General features: G+C 43.5%; 1 protein-coding gene across 1 annotated transcript in view; it reads right to left on the reverse strand.

Moving 5' to 3' along the window:
- The window catches only part of FREM1 (FRAS1 related extracellular matrix 1), a 280084-nt gene that overhangs the window by 128837 nt on the left and 130888 nt on the right, over positions 1 to 20359 (reverse strand). The window contains exons 22-23 of the mRNA XM_033919036.1: positions 18155 to 18350; positions 10601 to 10865 (exon numbers count right to left, since the gene is read on the reverse strand). Coding sequence (XP_033774927.1) covers positions 10601 to 10865; positions 18155 to 18350 — 461 coding nt within the window. The remainder of the gene's footprint in view (positions 1 to 10600; positions 10866 to 18154; positions 18351 to 20359) is intronic.

Here is a 20359-nt window from a genome sequence, read left to right on the forward strand (position 1 = left end):
GAAGAACAAATGATGCCCTGTATATCTGCTTCTGTCTCCGCCTTGTTCTTTCCCTAGTAATAGGGAAGAAGTTAAGACTGCCATTTATCGTGCATGAACCCCCAAGGGCAGTAAAGAGAAGGGGCAACCCACTGGCTTCCTTAGAATAAACCGTGCGATTTCCATCTTGCTGCAACCCTGGATTCACGCTGTCTGCAAGTCTATGGTAAGGGAGCTGGCTATAGAGCCTGCCATCTGTCATGGAATCTGAAGCAATGAAAACAAAGTCACAGAAATGCCAACCCTTGCCAGCTCATTGCAAAGCTGAGGTAGTGTGTCACAATGGAGGGCACCAGCATCCTGCTGCCAACACCTGGTGTTAGTGTTGCTAATCGCTGGGTGTCATCTGTCCAAACATGCATTTTCTACTTTTTTGTTCTCTCTCAGGCCAGCAGCCCCAAACAACATAGAGAGATTAGTAACTCCCCCCCAAAATGAATCTGCGGAGCATTAAAATGTGATTGTTTAAAAACCTTTATTAATTAAAAGTCACTCCTGCTGCTAAAGGTTCACCATGGATGGAAATGCATTACTAGGCCATGCCAGTGGCAGCAGCTGTCACCAGAACTCATCAGCAAGAAATGCTAATGAATGAAGGCTGAAAGGGAGGAGGTCTATTGTATGAAAGGACTCTGGTCATGTTTTAATTAAAATTAAAAAAAATCTTGTTCATTTTGTCTTGGTTACCAGACTGGTCTGCCCATCCTTATTTGGAAAATGACAGTTTGGGATGACAGAGTCTAAAAATCAAACAGCTTTGTTTTCAAAATCAAGGGGGGGTGGCAAGGGGGCTTCTTTTTGTTTTTGTTATTTCCACCACCTCACAATCTTTCTATAGAGTTCCTCATTGTGCTTTTATTTTTTTTTTCTAGAAGAGAACTACAGTAGATGTTTTCCCCTTCATATCTAATAGTTGCATGTGCTTTTGACCAAAGCATATGATTACTACATAGTTGTTAGAGCTGTACTGTGGTTTGGAGTTCGAATCTATTGTACTGTTTGCTGTTGTTCTTTGGTTGTGTGGCCATGAAACAAAGATTTCCGGTCAAAGACTCAGAAACAGGGAGACAAGCACTGAGCAATATGAATTAGCCAATTATTAGAAGACTTAACTAGTCTATTACTATTGCTCAGAAGAGCTTGTGACTGGCCTGCATTGTAGGGTAGCATCCACCCCTCAGTTTCATGACACAAGAAGTTTAAGTTTTAAAAATAAACAATCTAATAACACTTCAGAATCAGATTGGCATAGAACAGGGGTAGGGAACTCTGGTCCTCGAGAGCCGTATTCCAGTCTGGTTTTCAGGATTTCCCCAATGAATATGCATTGAAAGCAGTGCATGCAAATAGATCTCATGCATATTCATTGGGGAAATCCTGAAAACCCGACTGGAATACGGCTCTCGAGGACCGGAGTTCCCTAACCCTGGCATAGAAGATTACTTTCAGCATCATGGTGGGGGAAGACAGGAGGAGAAACCAGGATATACCCATATTTTTCGATCCATAAGACGCACTTTTTCCATCCCCAAAAAGGGGGTGGAAAAGTGGGTGCGTCTTATGGAGTGAAGATGACCCCACCCCTCCTGGTACTCTTTAATAACATGACCTGCCTGCCGGCCCTTCCTTTTAAAACACCCTCGCCCGCAAGCAGTACCTTTTTAAACACCCCCTGAAGCCTGGTGGTCCAGCGGTATATGGGCCGGCAGGAGCGCGCTGTCTGCGCTGCTGCCTGGGCCCGCCCCGCTTTCTGAATGACTGTGTCAGTTCTCGTGGGACTTACAAGAATTGACTGCAGCCATTCAGAAAGTGGGGCGGGCCCAGGTAGCAGCGCAGACAGCGCACTCCTGCTGGCCTGTACACCGCTGGACCACCAGGCTTCAGGGGGTATTTAAAAAGGTACTGCGAGGCGGGGTGTGTTTTAAAAGGAAGGGCAGGAAGGCAGAGGTTTTTTAAAAGGAAGGGCCGGCGGGTGGGCCATGTTATTAAAGGGTACCGGGAGGAGTGGGGGAGGGAGGAGGATTGTTAGACGGCTAGGACGGATCCTTCCTGTCCCAGCCTACCACTAGACCACCAGAGGTGAGGGGGTGGCAGGTTACAAGTCAGGGAAGGGAGGACATGGTGCAGAGCCTTGCAGGGAGGGGGGGACAGGGTGCAGAGCCTGGAAGGGAAGGGGGGACAGGGTGCAGAGCCTGGCAAGGAGCGTGGGGTTGGGTTCAGAGCCTGGCAGGGAGTGAGAGAGGCTGGGTGTACAATTTGGTTCAGAATGTTGTTGTTTTTTTCTTGTTTTCCTACTCTAAATCTAGGGTGCGTCATATGGTTCAGTGCGTCTTACAGAGCGAAAAATATGGTATATCTTGTGGCAGGCAGGCATTTGATACAGTTAACCAGCCTCTGCTTAAAAGAAAGGTTCATAGACAACGGCGCGAAAGACAAAAGCGCACGCCGACAATTGAGTGCAGCGCGCGCCACCGCACCGCTCTAAATTACAGTTTTTAGGGGCTCCGACGGGGGTTTTTGTTGGGGAACCCCCCCAGTTTACTTAATAGACATCGCGCCGGCGTTATGGGGGGTTTGGGGGGGTTGTAACTCTCCACATTTTACTGTAAACTGAACTTTTTCCCTAAAAACAGGGAAAAAGTGAAGTTTTCAGTAAAATGTGGGGGTTACAACCCCCCATACCCCCCACAACATCGCCACAACGCGGCGCGATGTCTATTAAGTAAAGTGGGGGGGTTCCCCCCACGCCCCCCCATCGGAGCGCTAAAAACAGTAATTTAGAGCGGCACGGCGGCACACGCTGCACTCAATTGTCTGGGCGTGCCTTTGTCCCAGCGTACTTTTGACCTGACACCTAAAAGAGAAAACATGACTTCAAGGCAATTTGTAGAAAAGGAAGGGAACATAAAAACAGAGCAATCTGGAATCCAGATGGGGAGGGTTCTGTGTCGTTAGATGTGGGCGTGCCTCCTATCGCCCCATGTACTTGCAGAGGGTTGGAGAATCAGCCGGCCAGCCTCGGATCGCCCATGGATCGGGTAAGATCAGTGGGCTTTGTGAATCTAGACCTAAGAGTCTTTTGTGAAAAGGCCCAGTTACACACTGAAGCCTGGAATTACAGTATTTTTTTCTAAAAATATATATACATCTTTTTAACAATGACCTCATTGGAGGCTTCATCATGGTGGCATTCCTAATGGGTCTCCAAGATGGTTTTACCAAGTTTCCCTGCTATCTCTGTCTTTAGATCAGCAGGGACACAAAGGCGCACTACCAAAGGCAGGACTGGCCATAGCGGACTGAGTTCTCTGTGGGGAGAAATAACATTAAATGGGAATCACTGGTGGACTCCCCGAAGGTGCTGATGCCACTACAGCACATCAAATTGGGCCTAATGAAACAATTTGTCAGAGCTCTAGTTAAGGAGTCATTAGCCTTCAAGTACCTCCAAGATATCTTCCCTAATCTATATGAGGCAAAGCTAAAATCTGGTGTTTTCTCAGACCACAGATAAAGAATATCCTGAAGTGCAAAGAATTTCCCAAGAAGTTAACTAGGAAGGAGAAAGTTGCTTGTAACAGCTTTGTCACAGTAGTTCAGGGCTTCTTGGGCAATCACAAGTACAAAAACTATGTGAATTTGGTTGAGAATCTGGTGAAGAATTACAGGAAAATGGGCTGTAGGATGTCTCTCAAAATCCATGTCCTTGATGCTCATCAATCAATCAAGGGAAATACAGGAGCATACTCAGAGGAGCAGGTGAGTGCTTCCACCAGGATTTACTGGACTATGAACACTGTTATCAAGCACAATCTAATGAGAACATAATGGGGGACTACAAAGGCAGCAAAGGCAGATCTTGTTTGACAAACTTGCTGCATTTCTTCGAGGGAATAAACAGGCAGATAGACAAGGGCGACCCAGTTGACATTGTATATCTGGATTTTCAGAAGGCATTCGACAAGGTTCCACATGAACGACTGCTTCAGAAAATTGCAAGCCATGGAATCGAGGGTGAAATATGTGGATTAAAAACTGGCTGGTGCATAGGAAACAGAGAGTGAGGGTAAATGGACAATACTCGGACTGGAAGAGCATTACCATTGAGGTGCCGTAGGGCTCAGTACTTGGACTTGTGCTCCTCAACATCTTTATAAACGATCTGGACATTGGTACGACAAGTGAGGTGATTAAATTTGCAGACAATACGAAGTTATTCAGAGTAGTGAAGACATAGGGGGATTGCGAAGATCTGCAACGTGAGATAATCAAGTTTGAGAAATGGGCATCAACATGGCAAATGAGGTTCAACATGGATAAGTGTAAAGTGATGCATGTCGGTAACAAAAATCTCATGCACGAATACTGGATGTCCGGGTCGGTGCTTGGAGAAACCTCCCAGGAAAGAGACTTGGGAGTTCTGATCGATAAGTCGATGAAGCCGTCTGTGCAATGTGCGGCGGCGGCGAAAAGGGCAAACAGAATGCTAGGAATGATAAAGAAAGGGATCATGAACAGATCGGAGAAGGTTATCATGCCACTGTACCGGGCCATGGTGCGCCCTCACCTGGAGTACTGCGTCCAGCACTGGTCGCCGTAAATGAATAAGGGCACGGCACTAGTCGAAAGGGTCCAGAGAAGAGTTAAAATGGTTAAGGGGCTGGAGGAGTTGTCGTACAGCAAGAGATTAGAGAAACTGGGCCTCTTCTCCCTTGAAAAGAGGAGACTGAGAGGGGACATGATAGAAACATTCAAGATACTGAAGGGAATAGACTTAGTAGATAAAGACAGGTTGTTCACCCTTTCCAAGGTAGGGAGAAGGAGAGGACACTCTCTAAAGTTGAAAAGGGAAGGAAGTTCTTCTTCACCCAGAAAACTGGAACACTCTTCCGGAGTCTGTTATAGGGGAAAACACCCTCCAGGGATTCAAGACAAAGTTGGACAAATTCCTGCTAAACTGGAATGTATGTAGGTGAGGATGGACTCATTTAGAGCACTGGTCTTTTGACCTATGGGCTGCCTCGTGAACAGACTGCTGGGCAGAATGGACCACTGGTCTGACCCAGCAGTGGCAATTCTTATGTTCTTATCTGGGGGCTGATTCATGAAAGTAACTTACAATATAATTGAAAATCTTGAAAAACTACTCACTTCTAAATCTTTCTATAACTTCAATATAAATACATGTTAAATACATTACATTACATTAGAGATTTCTATTCTGCCATTACCTTGCGGTTCAAGGCAGATTACAAAAGAAATAAAAAGTGGAGGGTTACAATGGAAGAACATTTGTCCTTTCTGGAGAGGTAAAGAGTAGGTTATGTAGTTTCTGTGTGGCGGGAAGAGGGAGGGGGGAAGGACGATAAGTTTGAAGTTAGAGCTGTTTCAGGAATTTCTTGAAGAGTATAGTTTTTATTTCTTTTCTGAACGTCTTGTAGTCTGGTGTCGTTATCAGTAGATTGGAGATTTGGTTATCTAGTTTAGCTGCTTGAGTGGCCAGGAGGCCATCGTATTCATATACTACTTTTTATGACTTTATAAGAAGTAAAAGATGAAAATTTGTTGTTTTCACATTTTAAATAGGTAAATTGCAAAATTTGACTATCCTGGTCACAAAAGCAAAGTTTTATGGAACTAACAGACATTTTCTATACTTTTTAGGCATGAGCAATCAAGAAATGATTAAACCAGCACAGCTAAAAAAATAAGGCATTCAACAACTGCACTAGGAAGAAGTGGAATGTTCAGTCTGATATATAAAAAAAAAGTTCCTTCATATCAGACCAGGCTGCAGTACTTTTGATGTCTTTTGACTGGTATGCAGGTATTGATGAAGGGAGTCTCTGTTTGAAACTCTGATAGCAAAGAATACTTTATCATTATCATTGTCATTACCTTCTGCATTAGAAGCTATGATGTCTAATTTATCTTGTGCATCTTCATCATCTTCATTATCCTTGTCATTATGTCCTATTACGGAGGAATGGCGAAGTAACATATTGCTTAATGCAACAGCTGGGTAACTGGGTTCAGTTCCCTTTGCAAAGTGGTATAATGAGGGAAGATGGCACCTGGCATCGCCGCCCTGTGTGCCCTTCCAATACACTCTTCCTCCCACTGCTCTTCCCCACTGCCTCGACATTGCCGCCTTCCCCTCCCCCCCCCCCACCAGTATCTATTTATATCTTTGTCGGTAGCAAGCAGGCTGACATACCCGCTGTTTGCGCCATCCATCTGATGTCACTTCCTGGTCTCACAAACAGAAAGTGATGTCAGCATGAGGGGCGAAGCTAGTACAAGCAGAACATAGGACAGCTTGCTCGCTGCCAGGAAAGATTTTAAGAGATAGTGGGAGGAGGGAGTGTTTTTCAGAAACCCGTCCCATTGCCTGGGGGAGGGTGAAAAGGAGAAGTGCCAGCACCCCCGTCAAGTTGGCACCCGGGGCTATCCATCTCCTCGGACATGTCCTTTTTGAGGACATGTCTGGGGTCTGGACGGCTTTTCAAAACCCAGCACTTTGTCTGGGTTTTGAAAAGCTTTCCAGGCAGAAGCGACATCGGGACGGCATCTACACATGCACGGATGCAACGTGGTGATGGCACATGCATGCTCACACCAGTGCATGTGCAGATCCCCTCCTGACAAGTGACCAGGTTGAGGGGGTGGAGCCGGGGGGGGGGGGCAGAATGGGGCGTGACTCGGATAGAATGGGGTGGGGTCTAAGGGTGGGGCTATGGGTCCAGATTTTCATTCCCGAAAATCTGGTAACCCTACTCTTACCATGCCACTGTAGCTCCTTATGACTCTGGATAAGTTACTTAGCCCTCCATTTCCCCAGGTACAAAATAAATGCCTGTACTATAATAATTGTTAGGACAAGAACAGGCAATGATTCCAAATTTTTGAAGATTTTCTCTGTGATTGGAAATGAGAGATGGGGGATGGGATTTGATATACTGTTTTTTTTTGTAGTTAGAATCAAAAGTGGTTTACATATTGATTCTAACTAAAATTCGCTCTATTTCAAAATTTCTATGTCCCAAGTCACTCAACATTCTGATTCACTCTTTGGTGATGTCTAAAATAGACTATTGCAATTCTCTATTTAAAGGAATTGCTTTACATGAAATAAAACGTCTTCAAATCATACAAAATGCATCAATTAAATTAATAACCAAATCCAGAAAATTCGACCATGTAACACCGCTTCTTAAAAATGCTCACTGGCTTCCAGTTATTCACAGAATAACTTTTAAACTTTGTATAATCATCTTCAAAACTCTATATAATATGATCCCCGCTTTTTTATTTAAATTATTAATTCCATATTCTGCAAGGAGAATTTTAAGATCCAACGAACAAAACTTATTGTCTATTCCTTCATTAAAAAGTATAAATACGAGAAGGCAATTTATTTTTTCATGTACTGCACCTCAGACTTGGAATGCCCTCCCTATTTTTTTAAGGGAGGAGAAGGAATTTGGAAAATTTAAAAGTAACTTAAAAACTTTTCTTTTTAAAGATGCCTTTGCAAACTGATTTTTTTATGTTACTACTCCATTTTACTTTATTACATTTTTTTTAACTACTACCCTTGTGTTTTTTCCCTGAATGTCTCTTCTTTACTTTAATGAATTGTATTTCACCCCTCCTTACCTAATGTCAAGAGTATGTTAAACAGTGTAATTTAGTTTTTTTTTGTTTGTTTTTTTAAATATTCGTATGTATTGTACTGTTACCTAACAAATGTAAATTTTAATGTGTACATCGCTTTGAAGTTTGATTAAGCGATTCATCAAGATACCTAATAAACTTGAAACTTGAAACTTAACTGCAAAAAAGCAGTATATCAAATCCCATCCTCCATCTCTCCTTTCCAATCACAGAGAAAGTCTTCAAAAATTTGGAATCATTGCCTGTTGTTGTTCTAACAGTTATTTATCTGATGACAAACTCTTTATGAATTTCTTTGAGAACAGATGAAAGAAAATCAAATGTGTGCACATCCTTCAGTCTTCATAAGGCCACAAAAGGAGACATCCTCTCTGAAGAATCTATCAATCCAGTGGACACAGTCACTCCATTGTAAAAATTTGACCAGCAGTCTCTTGTGGTAGAAATATATGTATGTTCACCAAGACTGCAAACAGCTTCAGTTTCATCTCCACTTCAAAGTGACCCAATTTATCATTTTTTTGTTTGACTGATTGATACATTAATTTTGTCTTTGCTATATTTACCATTAATTTATTAGCATCCATCCATTCTTTAATCTTGGCCATGATCTCACTCAACCATGCAATGGATTGCATTAATGAACCCTCTCTTTCCCAGCTCTCCAGGCGTCCTGGTCCTTGAGTGCGACTGATCATTTAGCTTATAGACAGCTTTCTCATTATGTGGCCTCTTTACCTAAGGAGTCCTTGACTCAGTCCTTTGCTAATACATTGCAGGACTTCTTCTTTGATGCTCAGTGGGAATGGCTTTCAGTTTCCCAATTCCATCGTAGGTTGGTGGCTTTGCAGCCGCGGAGGGAATACCATCAGCTCTTGATTTTGTGGGCCCGGGACCTGGGTTGCCGCCCGCGGGTGGCATCTTAGGCTCCCTTGGTGCAGCAGATTCCCAGGGTGGTGCAGAGTGCTGAGCTCCAGGAATGTCAGTTTCGGGTTCTCCATCGGGGTTATATCTCTCAGAAACAGGCCTTTCATTTTGGGTGTGCCCCTACCCCTACTTGCCTGAAATGTCGCCGGGTTGATAATTCTTTAGTACATGGACTGTGGTCCTGTGCAACAATCTCCGCCTTTTGGCTGGAGGTCCGGTGTTATTTGGAATCTTTGGTAGGCTATACCCTCCCCTCGACAGTGGAAGGAATTCTTTTTCTGGCTACAGGCCATCTGGGAGGGCTTTCTGCAGGCGACTGTTTGCTTATTCATAAGGGCTATATTGTGGGGAAAAAATGCATCCTTAATCATTGGCTTCAGGACTCCCCACCCACCTTCTGGCGCAAAAATTTCATCTTTTAATGATATGGGAGTCTCTATCCACTGGTTTTCTCATTCCCGGAGTAAGCTTTTCCTGTCCGTTTGGACCTCTTATTTGGATACTTTGTCCCCTATGGTCAAAAGCCAAGTGGTCAATAGATTGTGGCAGCCAGTGGTTCCTTTCTTGCCAGTGGGTTGAGGGTGGGTTTTTTTTGGGGGGTGAGGGGGGCAGTGGTAGGGGGTGCTAGGGTTGGGGAAGGGTGGGTGGGGTTCCTTTTGGGATGAGGAATAGCTAGGTCTGGGTTATCGGAGCACAGGCCCGGACTCTACATGTATTCATGGTTCTATTTGTAGGATGTTTGGTTCTTGTTGTGTATTGGAAAATGTATTTCTGCTTAATATGTGTATTTTGTCTTTAGAATAAACAGTTCTATAAAAAAAAAATGAACCCTCAATTGGAAGAAAGAATTGTATATCATCTGCATACAGTCTATATGATACTTCAAGATACTGCAACAATTTACATAAGGGGAGAAGATATAAATTGAATGCCAACACTGCTGATTCTTTTGGAACTCAAGTCTCTATCACTCTTTGACCTGACAATTTTCCATCAATATTTATCTCTTGCCTCCAATCAAACAAAAATGATTTGAACTATTGAAAAACTACCCCACAGAGTTCATAGTCACTAAGCTTATATAACAAAATAATATGATCTAGTGTGTCAAAAGCGGCAGAGGTATCGGAAAACAATCAAGTAATCTTTTCCATGGTCAAATCTGCACCACAGTTCATCAAGCATAGATATTAATAACATTTTTGCACTATGGTACTTTCGAAATGCATATTGGTTGAAGTCGAGGATCTCATTCCATTGTAGATATTTATCTAGTTGTATATATACTAATTTTTCTAAGATCTTCGTCAACATCAGCAAAGACACAACTGGTAGAAAATTATTGATATCCTCTACGCCTAAATTCACATATGAAAAAATGAATGGAAATAATGGCATTAAAATTAATACCATTATTATGGGGGTGGAGTCTGGGGGTTGAGCTTGGGCAGGGTCTGGGGTGGTAGTTTGAAAAGTTGGCTCCTATGGTTGAAGTACAGATAGATGTGAAACTATTTGAGCTCCTTTAAATCCTTCTCCCACTGGGGCTGTCCTTGGATGAAATGTGATCTGGACAGGGCCATAGCGAGCATAGGCCACGAGGGAGGCAGGGGCCCCAAAACTGTGTCTTGTCCATTGCCTTCCCTGCTTGGCTATGACACAGTGGGAGGAATAGGAGCTCTAGAGCAGGGGGTGGGCAATCATGGTCTTGAGGCCCACAACCCAGTCCGGTTTTCAAGATTTCCACAATGAATAAGCACGAGATTAATTTGCACGGACTGCTTCCATTATATGCAAATCAATCTCATGCATATTCATTGTGCAAATCTTGAAAACCGGACTGGGTTGTGGCTCTCGAGGATCATGATTGTCCACCCCCGTGAGGGTGTGTTGCACTGGGCGCATTTCTGGCTCGGGACAGTCCTGGATGTGGATAAAAGCTTTCTATATTACATACCTGAAGATGTCTTTCACAGCAGCGGTCTTGCTGGTGTGGACGTAACAGATGACCTGGGCAGCAACATCCATTTGGCTGAAGCTGGTAATAGGGACACCAGGATAGCCAATGTACTCCACCTGCCCATACTTAGGGGGTGAACTGATAACATAAAGCAGCTCCTCAGGTCTGTCTGTCCCATCCATGGCCAGGAGGATATCTGTGGTGAAGATGCCTCTGTCCCCTTTCAGCACACTGAGTGATCTAACAAAAACTGCAATATTTCCTGTAAAGACAGAACAATAAATTCTGTTGCTGATCATAGTAGGATCAACTCATCAGGGCTGTTGATGCTGTACATAGTGTAGGTAAAGGGACCAAGGAACATCAGAATCTAATAAACCTATTAGGGATCTTTTGGCACAAGAAATCCTTGAATCCTAGCCAGAGCTAGCATAAAAGTATCTGATGCCCTAGTTGATCCTTAAGTCGCACAGCCCCTCCAAACTCGCCCCTCCCCCCCATCTCACGAAAGCTCAAGACCCTACCTCTTGTAATTCAGATTCTTCCCTTCCCTGATCACTCAATAGTCCATCTCCCTTTCCCCTCCTTCCCCTCCCCCAAGGACGCTGTACTCCCCCATCCTCCCATTCAGAATTCCTTCTCCCCTTCCCTTCACTACCCTAGTCCTTATCCAGATACACCTCTTTTTTCTGCCCCCATCCTCGCTGCCATTGGTGTACCTCTTGTCACACATAGAAACACAGACCCAATCACAGAGCTGTAAAAACATCAATATCTTGTAAAATCACAATTTAGCTGAAGCACTGTCAGGGAAATACCCTTTGATTTGTCTTTGATTTCAATAAAGTGAAAAAAGAAAAACCATAGTGTTGGACTGTGAGAGCATAAGGACTGCGAATCACATGGCCCTTGTTTTGTGTTTCTGTACATGCTGTCCACATCCCCTGTTTCACTAGATTCTTGTGTTCACTCCTGGTTCTTTTGTAACTTAGGGCTAGATGTACTAAAATCAGCGCTCGTCGTTAAACCTGTTTTCACAGCTTTAGCGATGATCACTTTTACCAACCCGATATACAAAATGGCTCACTGCATATTTTCCCCCCTCGATTGCCCATTTTTCAATCTGGCTATGTAAATTAGCTAAAACCCAATGCAAAGTAGCTAAGTGATTGATACACTAACATCGCTTGGCTATGCAAAAAAAAACAAAAAACAAAAAACAAAACACAGGAGTTTTAGCTATCATAAAACCCAACAGGTCTAGACCTATCAGTAACTGGGTTACAGACCTGGGGTTGTTTTTTTTTCCATTTCTTTTTTCAATGGCACAGATATTTTCCTTGTGTTACACATGTCCCTCCCCAACGACCCCTGAAGAACATGGCACTGGGAATCCCCCCCATAAGTGAAAATTGGCAGGAGGGATGCCCACTCCCTCCTGCCAATGGAGATCCCCCTCCCCCAAAAAAGGCAGGAGGGTTGCCCACTCCTTCCTGCCAATAGATGCTCCCCTGAGCCCAACCCCCCCATCACTACCACCACCACCATACCTTTACTAGATATTGGGAGCTAGAGGGAGGTACATCCCTTCAGCTCCAAGCTCCGCCCGTGGAAAATGATGGGCCTTTCCCTCCCTGGTGTACCATGTGATGCAAGGGGAGAAGCCAAAGACCCTGATTGGCTCAGACGCCTGTAGAAAGATTTACGGTCCACTAATCAGGTACATAAACAAATACGTGCCTGTTAGTTTCTAGGGAAGACCATAATATCTCATCCAGGTTCAACTTTCTTTGCCTATTTACATGACACAAGACCAAGGCTAATGAGAAATACTTTTATTATGAAAATAGAAAAATATAATTCACAAGCCAGCAGCAATATCTAAATATTGTTCACAAAATATTCGATTACATATATGAAACTCAGTACATAATTATCACAACACACTTGCTAGATAACTAAGTAAAACTAATTCTTACACACACTAAACAATTCCTTATAATAATAATCCCTGATTAGCAGCAATCTATTACAGTTATCACCAAAAGTAGCTTTACAAGCCTTATCCTATATCACAATCGGATGCACTTATCTAACCCCAGCTGATAAGATAATAAGTTCCTTATCTCACCATCCAATTAGGCTTTGGCATAAAATCAGGTGAAATGGAAGACGTCTCCTCAGCTTAGCAGATATAGAAATCCTTTGGTTACAGGAACAAGTGTTGTCCGCCACTGGTGCAGCTATAATTTATTGGTAGCAAAGGTTTCCTTGATGTGATGGAATTCAGATCTGTTTAAAGTCCAATTCATTCTCTCTCAGGCAGAGAGTCACACAAGGTAACTGTTCAGGTCTTAATTATTATAAAAGAGAGGTGCAGAACACCTGTGATGAGATGTGAGTTCACTTACATCCCGGCACAGACTAATTATAATTAACACCTTTTCACTTGGATCTCGTCAGATGACTTCTTCGGACCTATCCAGAAACAGAACTTAGATGAATAGCCTTTCTGTGTAAAGTCCCATACAGGCTGAGAGACACAGGCGCCTTTTGATAGATAAGCACAGCATAGGAGTATAATAGTCTAAGCATGAAGGCATAGATGGATGTCCTTGACTAGAATACCATTCTGGTACATACCCAGAATGCATCAGGCAGAAACAGCAAAGATTACATTACATTTGTGATTTCTATTCTGCCTGTGCCTTGCGGTTCTAAGCGGATTACAGTTAAAAGAGATCAGGACATTACCGAGAGAATTACATTACAACGATTTAAGTAAATTACATGTTGTGGTATAGAAATACAAGTATAAGATATCTAGATTTATCGATAGAATAACTTGACAGGGTTCAAGTAGTTACAAGGTTCAGTGGGGAAAACAATATAGGCAACTGAAGAAAGATACCTAACTTTGAAGGAATCAGTTAAGTGAATACCTAAGGGAGATGCTTATTTAGGAGAAGGTTAAATGGATACCTAAGGGAGATGCTTATTTAGGAGTTTGGATATTTTTCATAAATGAGGTTCAAGGGGATGATTAGTGTGTTATTTGCTGGGGAGAGTGCATGTGCGATTGGGGAGGGGAATATTAAGTAAGGACGTGTTTTTTGAAAAGAAATGTTTTGATTTCTTTCCGAAACACTTTGATGTCTGTTGTTTTGATCATCAGTTTGGTGATGGTGGGGTCAATTTTCGCTGCCTGAGTTGCTAGAAGGCTGTCGTAAAGTTTCTTACGTCGGGTACCATTATGAGGGGGGAAGGTGAAATGATTCTGAACCTCATCCTCCCCTTGGAAACCGATCTGCGGAGTCCCCCAAGGCTCACCCCTATCCCCGATTCTTTTCAATGTTTATATGTCCTCCCTGAAACTCCTCCAACTATCCACTTCGGAGACACTTTACACCTACGCCGACGACATCCTTGTCCTTCTTGAGACCGACTCTAACCTCACCAACCTCGCTGATAACATCTCATCTTGTATAACAAATCTCCAATCCTGGGCTCGCACCGTTCAAATGAAACTAAATGAGACCAAAACAAAACTACTTTGGCTCGGCCCAAAACTAGATCAGTTACCCACCCTCATCCCTCTATCCTCTGGCACCAATCTGCAGCTTGAGCACTCCAGCAAAGTTCTGGGAATCATCATCGACTCCTCTTTGTCCTTCAACGACCACATCAACTCCCTAGTAAAAAAATGCTTTTTCAATCTCCACATGCTAAGAAAAGTCAGATCCTGCTTTCACCAACAACATTTCGCTGTCCTTGTTCAATCCATTATTCTATCCAGACTAGATTACTGCAACTCCATCTACTTAAGCCTAACAAAGAAAAGCCTTCTCAGACTTCAGCGGATTCAGAACACCGCAGCTAAACTAATCTTCAAAAAAAGCAAATTCGATCATGTCTCCCCGCTTCATTGGCTCCCAATCATCCTCAGGGTTCCCTACAAATGCGCCTGTCTAGCCTTCAAATCTCTCCACGGCATCCTTCCTCCCCTCTTTCCACTATCCTGGCTCTTCTCGAGTCCTGACTCCTCCAGATCCTCTCAAAATTTCAAACTATCCTTCCCCTCCTTAAAAGGCATATCCCAAACAGGAAAACTTGGAACATCCCTCCTCTTCAGGATCACCAAGCTGTGGAACAGCTTTACTGCCCATCTTCGGAGTTCGCCCTCCCTCCAACACTTCAGAAAACATCTGAAAACCTGGCTTTTCTCCAAAATGTAACTCCCTCCCTCTCCATTATTCTAAGTCCCCCTTTTCCTTTCTGTTTACCAATTCTCTTCCTCCTTCCATTGTAGTTCCCTTATTGTTTTATTCTGTAAACCGTGTCGAGCTCCACTCCTGTGGAGATGACGTGGTATATAAACTTAAGGTTTAGTTTAGTTTAGTTTAGTTCTTGATCTGGGTAGTTGGTAGCGGCAAAGACGGTTGTTCAGGTAATTGGGGGCCATACCATGGGTTACTTTGAAAAGTAAGCAGTAGAGTTTGAATTGAGTTCTTGCTTTTATCGGATGTGTCCTTCTTTCTCTTCTTGCTAGGTTCAGGCTGGAATGATTTCTTGCAAATAATGGTTCAGGCTTGATGATGTCAGAGAGGCCTAACTTTCAGGTGCAAATAAGGAAACACCCCTACATGCCTAAGGGGCACAAATAATTGCATGAAAAATATGGTGCATATTTGCCCTACTACACTAGTATTCTAAAATGGGTACCTGTTCTCAGTGGCATAGCGAGGGTGAGAAGAACTGGGGTGCTAGCGCCCCTCTGCTTTCTTTTCCACTACTTCCCTTCCCCTGTACCTCTGTAACGTTCCTGGTGCAAGCAGCAAACACCCCCTCTCCACCAAGCTGCTGTTGCACCAGAGTTGGCTCTTCTTCTGATGTCACTTCCTAGGCAAGGGTCCAGGAAGTGGCATCAGAGGAAGAGCCAATGCCGGCACAACAGCAGCTTGGAGGTTGCTGCTTGCGCCAGGAATGTTACAGAGGTATGGGGTAAGGGAAGCGGCGCACACGCGTGGCGGGGGGGATGGGGATGGAGCAGGTTGGGAGCAGAGAGAAGGATGGGTGCCTGAGCACTCACCAAGACAGCGCCCAGGGCAGACGGCCCCCCCCTTAAGAGCATAAGAATTGCCACTGCTGGATCACACCAATGGTCCATCGTGCCCAGCAGTCCGCTCACGCGGTGGCCCCCAGGTCAAAGCTCAGTGCCCTAACCAAGACCAGCCCTATCTGTATTCATTCTGGTTCAGCAGGAACTTGTCGAACCTTGTCTTGAATCCCTGGAGGGTGTTTTCCCCTATAACAGCCTCCGGAAGAGCGTTCTAGTTTTCTACCACTCTCTGGATGAAGAAGAACTTCCTTATGTTTGTACGGAACCTATCCCCTTTTAACTTTAGAGAGTGTCCTCTCGTTCTCTCTACCTTGGAGAGGGTGAACAACCTGTATCTACTAAGGGCTCCTTTTACGAAGGCATAGTAAGGCCTTAATGCATGGAATAGCATGCGCTAAAATGCCACGTGCACTAGCCACTACCGCCTCCTCTTGAGCAGGCGGTAGTTTTCGGCTAGCGTGCGCCATAGCGCACGCTAATCCGGTGCGTGCGCTTAAAATGCTAGCGCACCTTCGTAAAAGGAACCCTAAGTCTACTCCCTTCATTATCTTGAATGTTTCAATCATATCCCCTCTCAGTCTCCTCTTTTCAAGGGAGAAGAGGCCCAGTTTCTCTAATTTCTCACTGTATGGCAACTCCTCCAGCCCCTTAAGCATTTTAGTCGCTCTTCTCTGGACCCTTTCGAATAGTACTGTGTCCTTCTTCATGTATGGTGACCTTACTAAGCTACTGCCTATTCTTCTTTATAGAATAGGCTTCAGATAGGCACACCTCAATAGCAACTTATATGACCAGCAATTAAGTGTCCCCCTGGCCAGACATCTGAAAGCAAAGCAGTTATGTAGTTACCATCTGCTACCAGCTATACAATTTTATTTGAATATTGCTCCCAGATACAGCAAGTTTTTGAAGACCCATCTTATTGTAACTGCATTTTTGTTATCTGTATAATTTGAAGACTGTACTATCCTGGATTGCTTGTGACATTACAGAGATAATTTGTGTATGTGTGTTGGTTTGTATTTGTGATATATGATATGTATGGTTATTTGTAAATTGCCTAGTTATAGATGTGTATAAATTTTTAAAATAAACAAACATCTGGATATTTTTAACCAACTAGCTTTAGCAGAACTGACTTGTCCATATATCTTTTTCAATATCCATTTAACGATATCTTTATCCAGATATTTTTTGACTGAATTAATGACCCCCAATAATTTCTTCAAGTGATTTTCTCCATTGATCCCAGTAGAAAGGGTTAAGCGCTCAGGCCCAGATTGGGCAGAATTCTCTTTTGAACTGTATATTTAATCAGAGAGGAAAACATGAAAGTGTGTTTAGGAATTACAGTGTTCCCCCGCAAATTCACGGTTCGTGGAATTAATCATTCATGGTCTGCTCCAACCGCCTCTTCCTGTAGTAAAGTCAGGCTACACCAATCAGGAGCTGTGTATCAAAGCAGCTCCTGATTGGTGTAGCCCAACTTTACTACTGGAAGAGGCGGTCGGAACAGACTGCGAGTGATTTTCTTCACCTGCCGGTGCTCCAGCTGCCCTCTTCTGCCTCCCCTGCCTTTTGACAAGCGAAAAACCGCATTTGCAGTTTTTCAAAATGTGCAGGGGTTCCTGGAATGGAACCCCTGCAAATTTCGGGGGAATACTGTCCATCCACAAAATGAGTGAACTTTATAAGATGCCTAGCCCCCTTCTTTTCTACAGAAATTTGTGCACTGTTATAACAACAGTGGTGAAATAAGTATATCTGTAAACATTTATGACTGTTTTTTCCATAGAGAAAAACTATGTAAGAAACAGAGTCAGCTAATGGCTGGAGACATAACCAGTAACAAGGTGACTATAAAAATACATGATGTCAATCAATATTTGCTGACATCACAACATGCACAAACTTCCTGAGATTTCAGCTGAAATAAATATAATAGTTTATAATCAAAAGGATTGTAAGGGTAAGAAGTGTCAAGGATATATGGATAGTGTGAGCAAGGGATTACAGGGTGCTTTCCTACCTGTGGCGGGCATTTGAATGAAATTGCATGAACAATTCTAAAGTTATTAACAGTGATCTTATAAAGCCAGTTTCTGTGCAAGGCTGAAAATGGATTGAATAAGTTAATGGTATAATCAACCCTGATTCTAAGAGTGTATTGCAGTGCTTCCCAAGTCAGTCCTGGAAAACCCCACTGCTAGACAGATTTTTAGGCTATCCACAATGAATATGCATGAAATTGATTTGCAAGTATATGCAAATCAGTTTCATGTATATTCGTTGTGGATATCCTAAAAACCTGACTGGCAGGGGATACACCAGAACCGACCCGGTAAATACTGATCTATTGTACTGGAGGGAAACATTAAAACCATCTTTCACAATATATGGAGATTTATATGCACTACAGAGCATATTATTACCCTTTTCAGTGTCTTTGACTGTGATGTGGAAATGCAGCGCTGGTGACTGGTTCTCGCCATCCCATAGATGAAAGGAGAAGCTATCCCGGCTTTTGGAACCCAGGGCTCCTGTATGCACATACCTAATGAGGTTCTTATCGATATCCTCTTGGGTACACCTCATCCCTACTTGGAGAGTTACCCAATTCTCTCCTACCTAAGAAAAAAAACAAACCATAAGCAATGCTATGAAGTGTTTTGGTATTGTTTTGCTTTGCAAGGTAATTAACACCTGGAATAAAAATGAACTGAACTTTTATCTCATATACAGTGTAATCTCGTTATAATGGACTCGCTTATAACGGAACCTCGCCTATAGCGGATGAGTTTTCTGGTCCCGGACAAGCGCCATTATAAACATACAGAAAATCATCGGATATAGCGGACTCGCATATAACAGACTTTCAGATATAATGGACTATTTTGGTCCCCAGAGCCACTTTTAGCTGTAGTTTTATTTGGCTATAATGGACATGCAGGCTCCACCTACAAGGCACGTGGCATGCCGGTGATATAGTATCAAAATGCATCCCAGAAAAAAAATGACAGAGTATTTTTCTTTCCAGTACACTGTTCTGGTTTGCAATCATTTCGTGCCATACCAATGTTTTGCTGAGTTTTGTTATTGATGTTGCTGATATGCTTGTGCAGTGACTGTTGTTCATCGATTTACGTTGCCCTAAATAAAGTTTTTTTTAAAATGCAACTCTGGATATAATGGACTCTGAATATAACAGACCATTTTTCCAGGTCCCTTGAAGTCCGTTATAACGAGATTATACTATAGCATAAGCTACTAACTTTACGAATCCAAAAGCAAAATTTGCCCCCTTCTGGCAATTTTGAGAACTGCATGCTGAAAGAGAATTGTAGTGCAGTGCTTGACCCTTAATGATGTACTGCAATTTTAGGATGCTTAGCTTTTAGCAATAGAATTCACAGCAGTGGTGTAGCAAGGTGAAGGGGGGCAGGGGGCGGTCTGCCCCAGACACCGTCTTGGTGAGGGTGCTGGCACCCCTCCTCCTCCTGCCCCTCCACTCCTTCCCACTCCTCCCCCCCCCCCTGCCACATGTGTGCCTTCACTTAACCCCACCATACCTCGCTAGCACAAGCAGCGAGGTATGGTGCTTGTGCTACCTTCGCTAGCACAAGCAGCAACTCCAATCCGCTGCTCGCACCAACATCGGCTCTCCCTCTGATGTCACTTCTGGGTCCTGTGCTTAGGAAGTGACGTCAAAGGGAGAGCTGACGTCGACACGGGCAGCGAGTTGGTGATGCTCCTCACGCTGGGCAAGTTAAAAGAGGTATGGGGCTGTGAAGGGATATGCCGTGCAGCAGGGAGGGTTGGAGAAGAGGGCAGGGGAGGAGTGCCACTGCCTCGGGTGCCTCTCACCCTTGCTACGCCACTGTTCCACAGTGTGAAATGTCTCCATTTCTATGTAATGAGCAGTCCACTATGTATGGGGTTAGATGACTTGTGCCAAAGGGTGAGGGCTTCCAAGTGACCTAGTTCCAGAAGGGAGATTTCAGATTTCAATGGGTAGAATTAGGGACTACAAAACTCACAATATTTTCATGTTTAACATAAAAATGAAAAATGCCATTTAAAAAAAAAAAAGGAAAAACATTCTGCATTACTGCTTCCATTTTTCTGACATTTCAATGCATGAAGATTTCAGTTTCTTAGAGTTTCCATATCCATTTTTGTCTGCATCTTTCTATTTGTACTTTGCAACCCGCTTATTCTGTATCTAGTAAGGGCTCAGCGTGAGACTGAGGTAAGGTATTCTGTTAGTCCAGAGGTGGGCAGCCTAGGTCAATGAGGGCCGCAACCTAGTTGGTTTTTTCAGGATTTTCCCCAATGAATCTGCATGAGATCTATTTGAATGCACTGCTTCCACTGTATAAGAACATAAGAATTGCCGCTGCTGGGTCAGACCGGTGATCCAGCGTGCCCAGCATCCACATGCACGGCGGCCCTTAGGTCAAAGACCAGTGCCCTATTTGATTCTAGCCTTACCTGTGTATGTTCTGGTTCAGCAGGAACTTATCTAACCTTTTCTTGAATCCCTGGAGAGTGTTTTCCCCTAAAACAGCCTCTGGAAGAGCGATCCAGATTTCTACCACTCTCTGGGTGAAGAAGAACTTCCTTACGTTTGTACGGAA

The sequence above is a fragment of the Geotrypetes seraphini genome, chromosome 1 (genome assembly GCF_902459505.1).
Source record: "Geotrypetes seraphini chromosome 1, aGeoSer1.1, whole genome shotgun sequence".
Taxonomy (NCBI): Eukaryota; Metazoa; Chordata; class Amphibia; order Gymnophiona; family Dermophiidae; genus Geotrypetes; species Geotrypetes seraphini.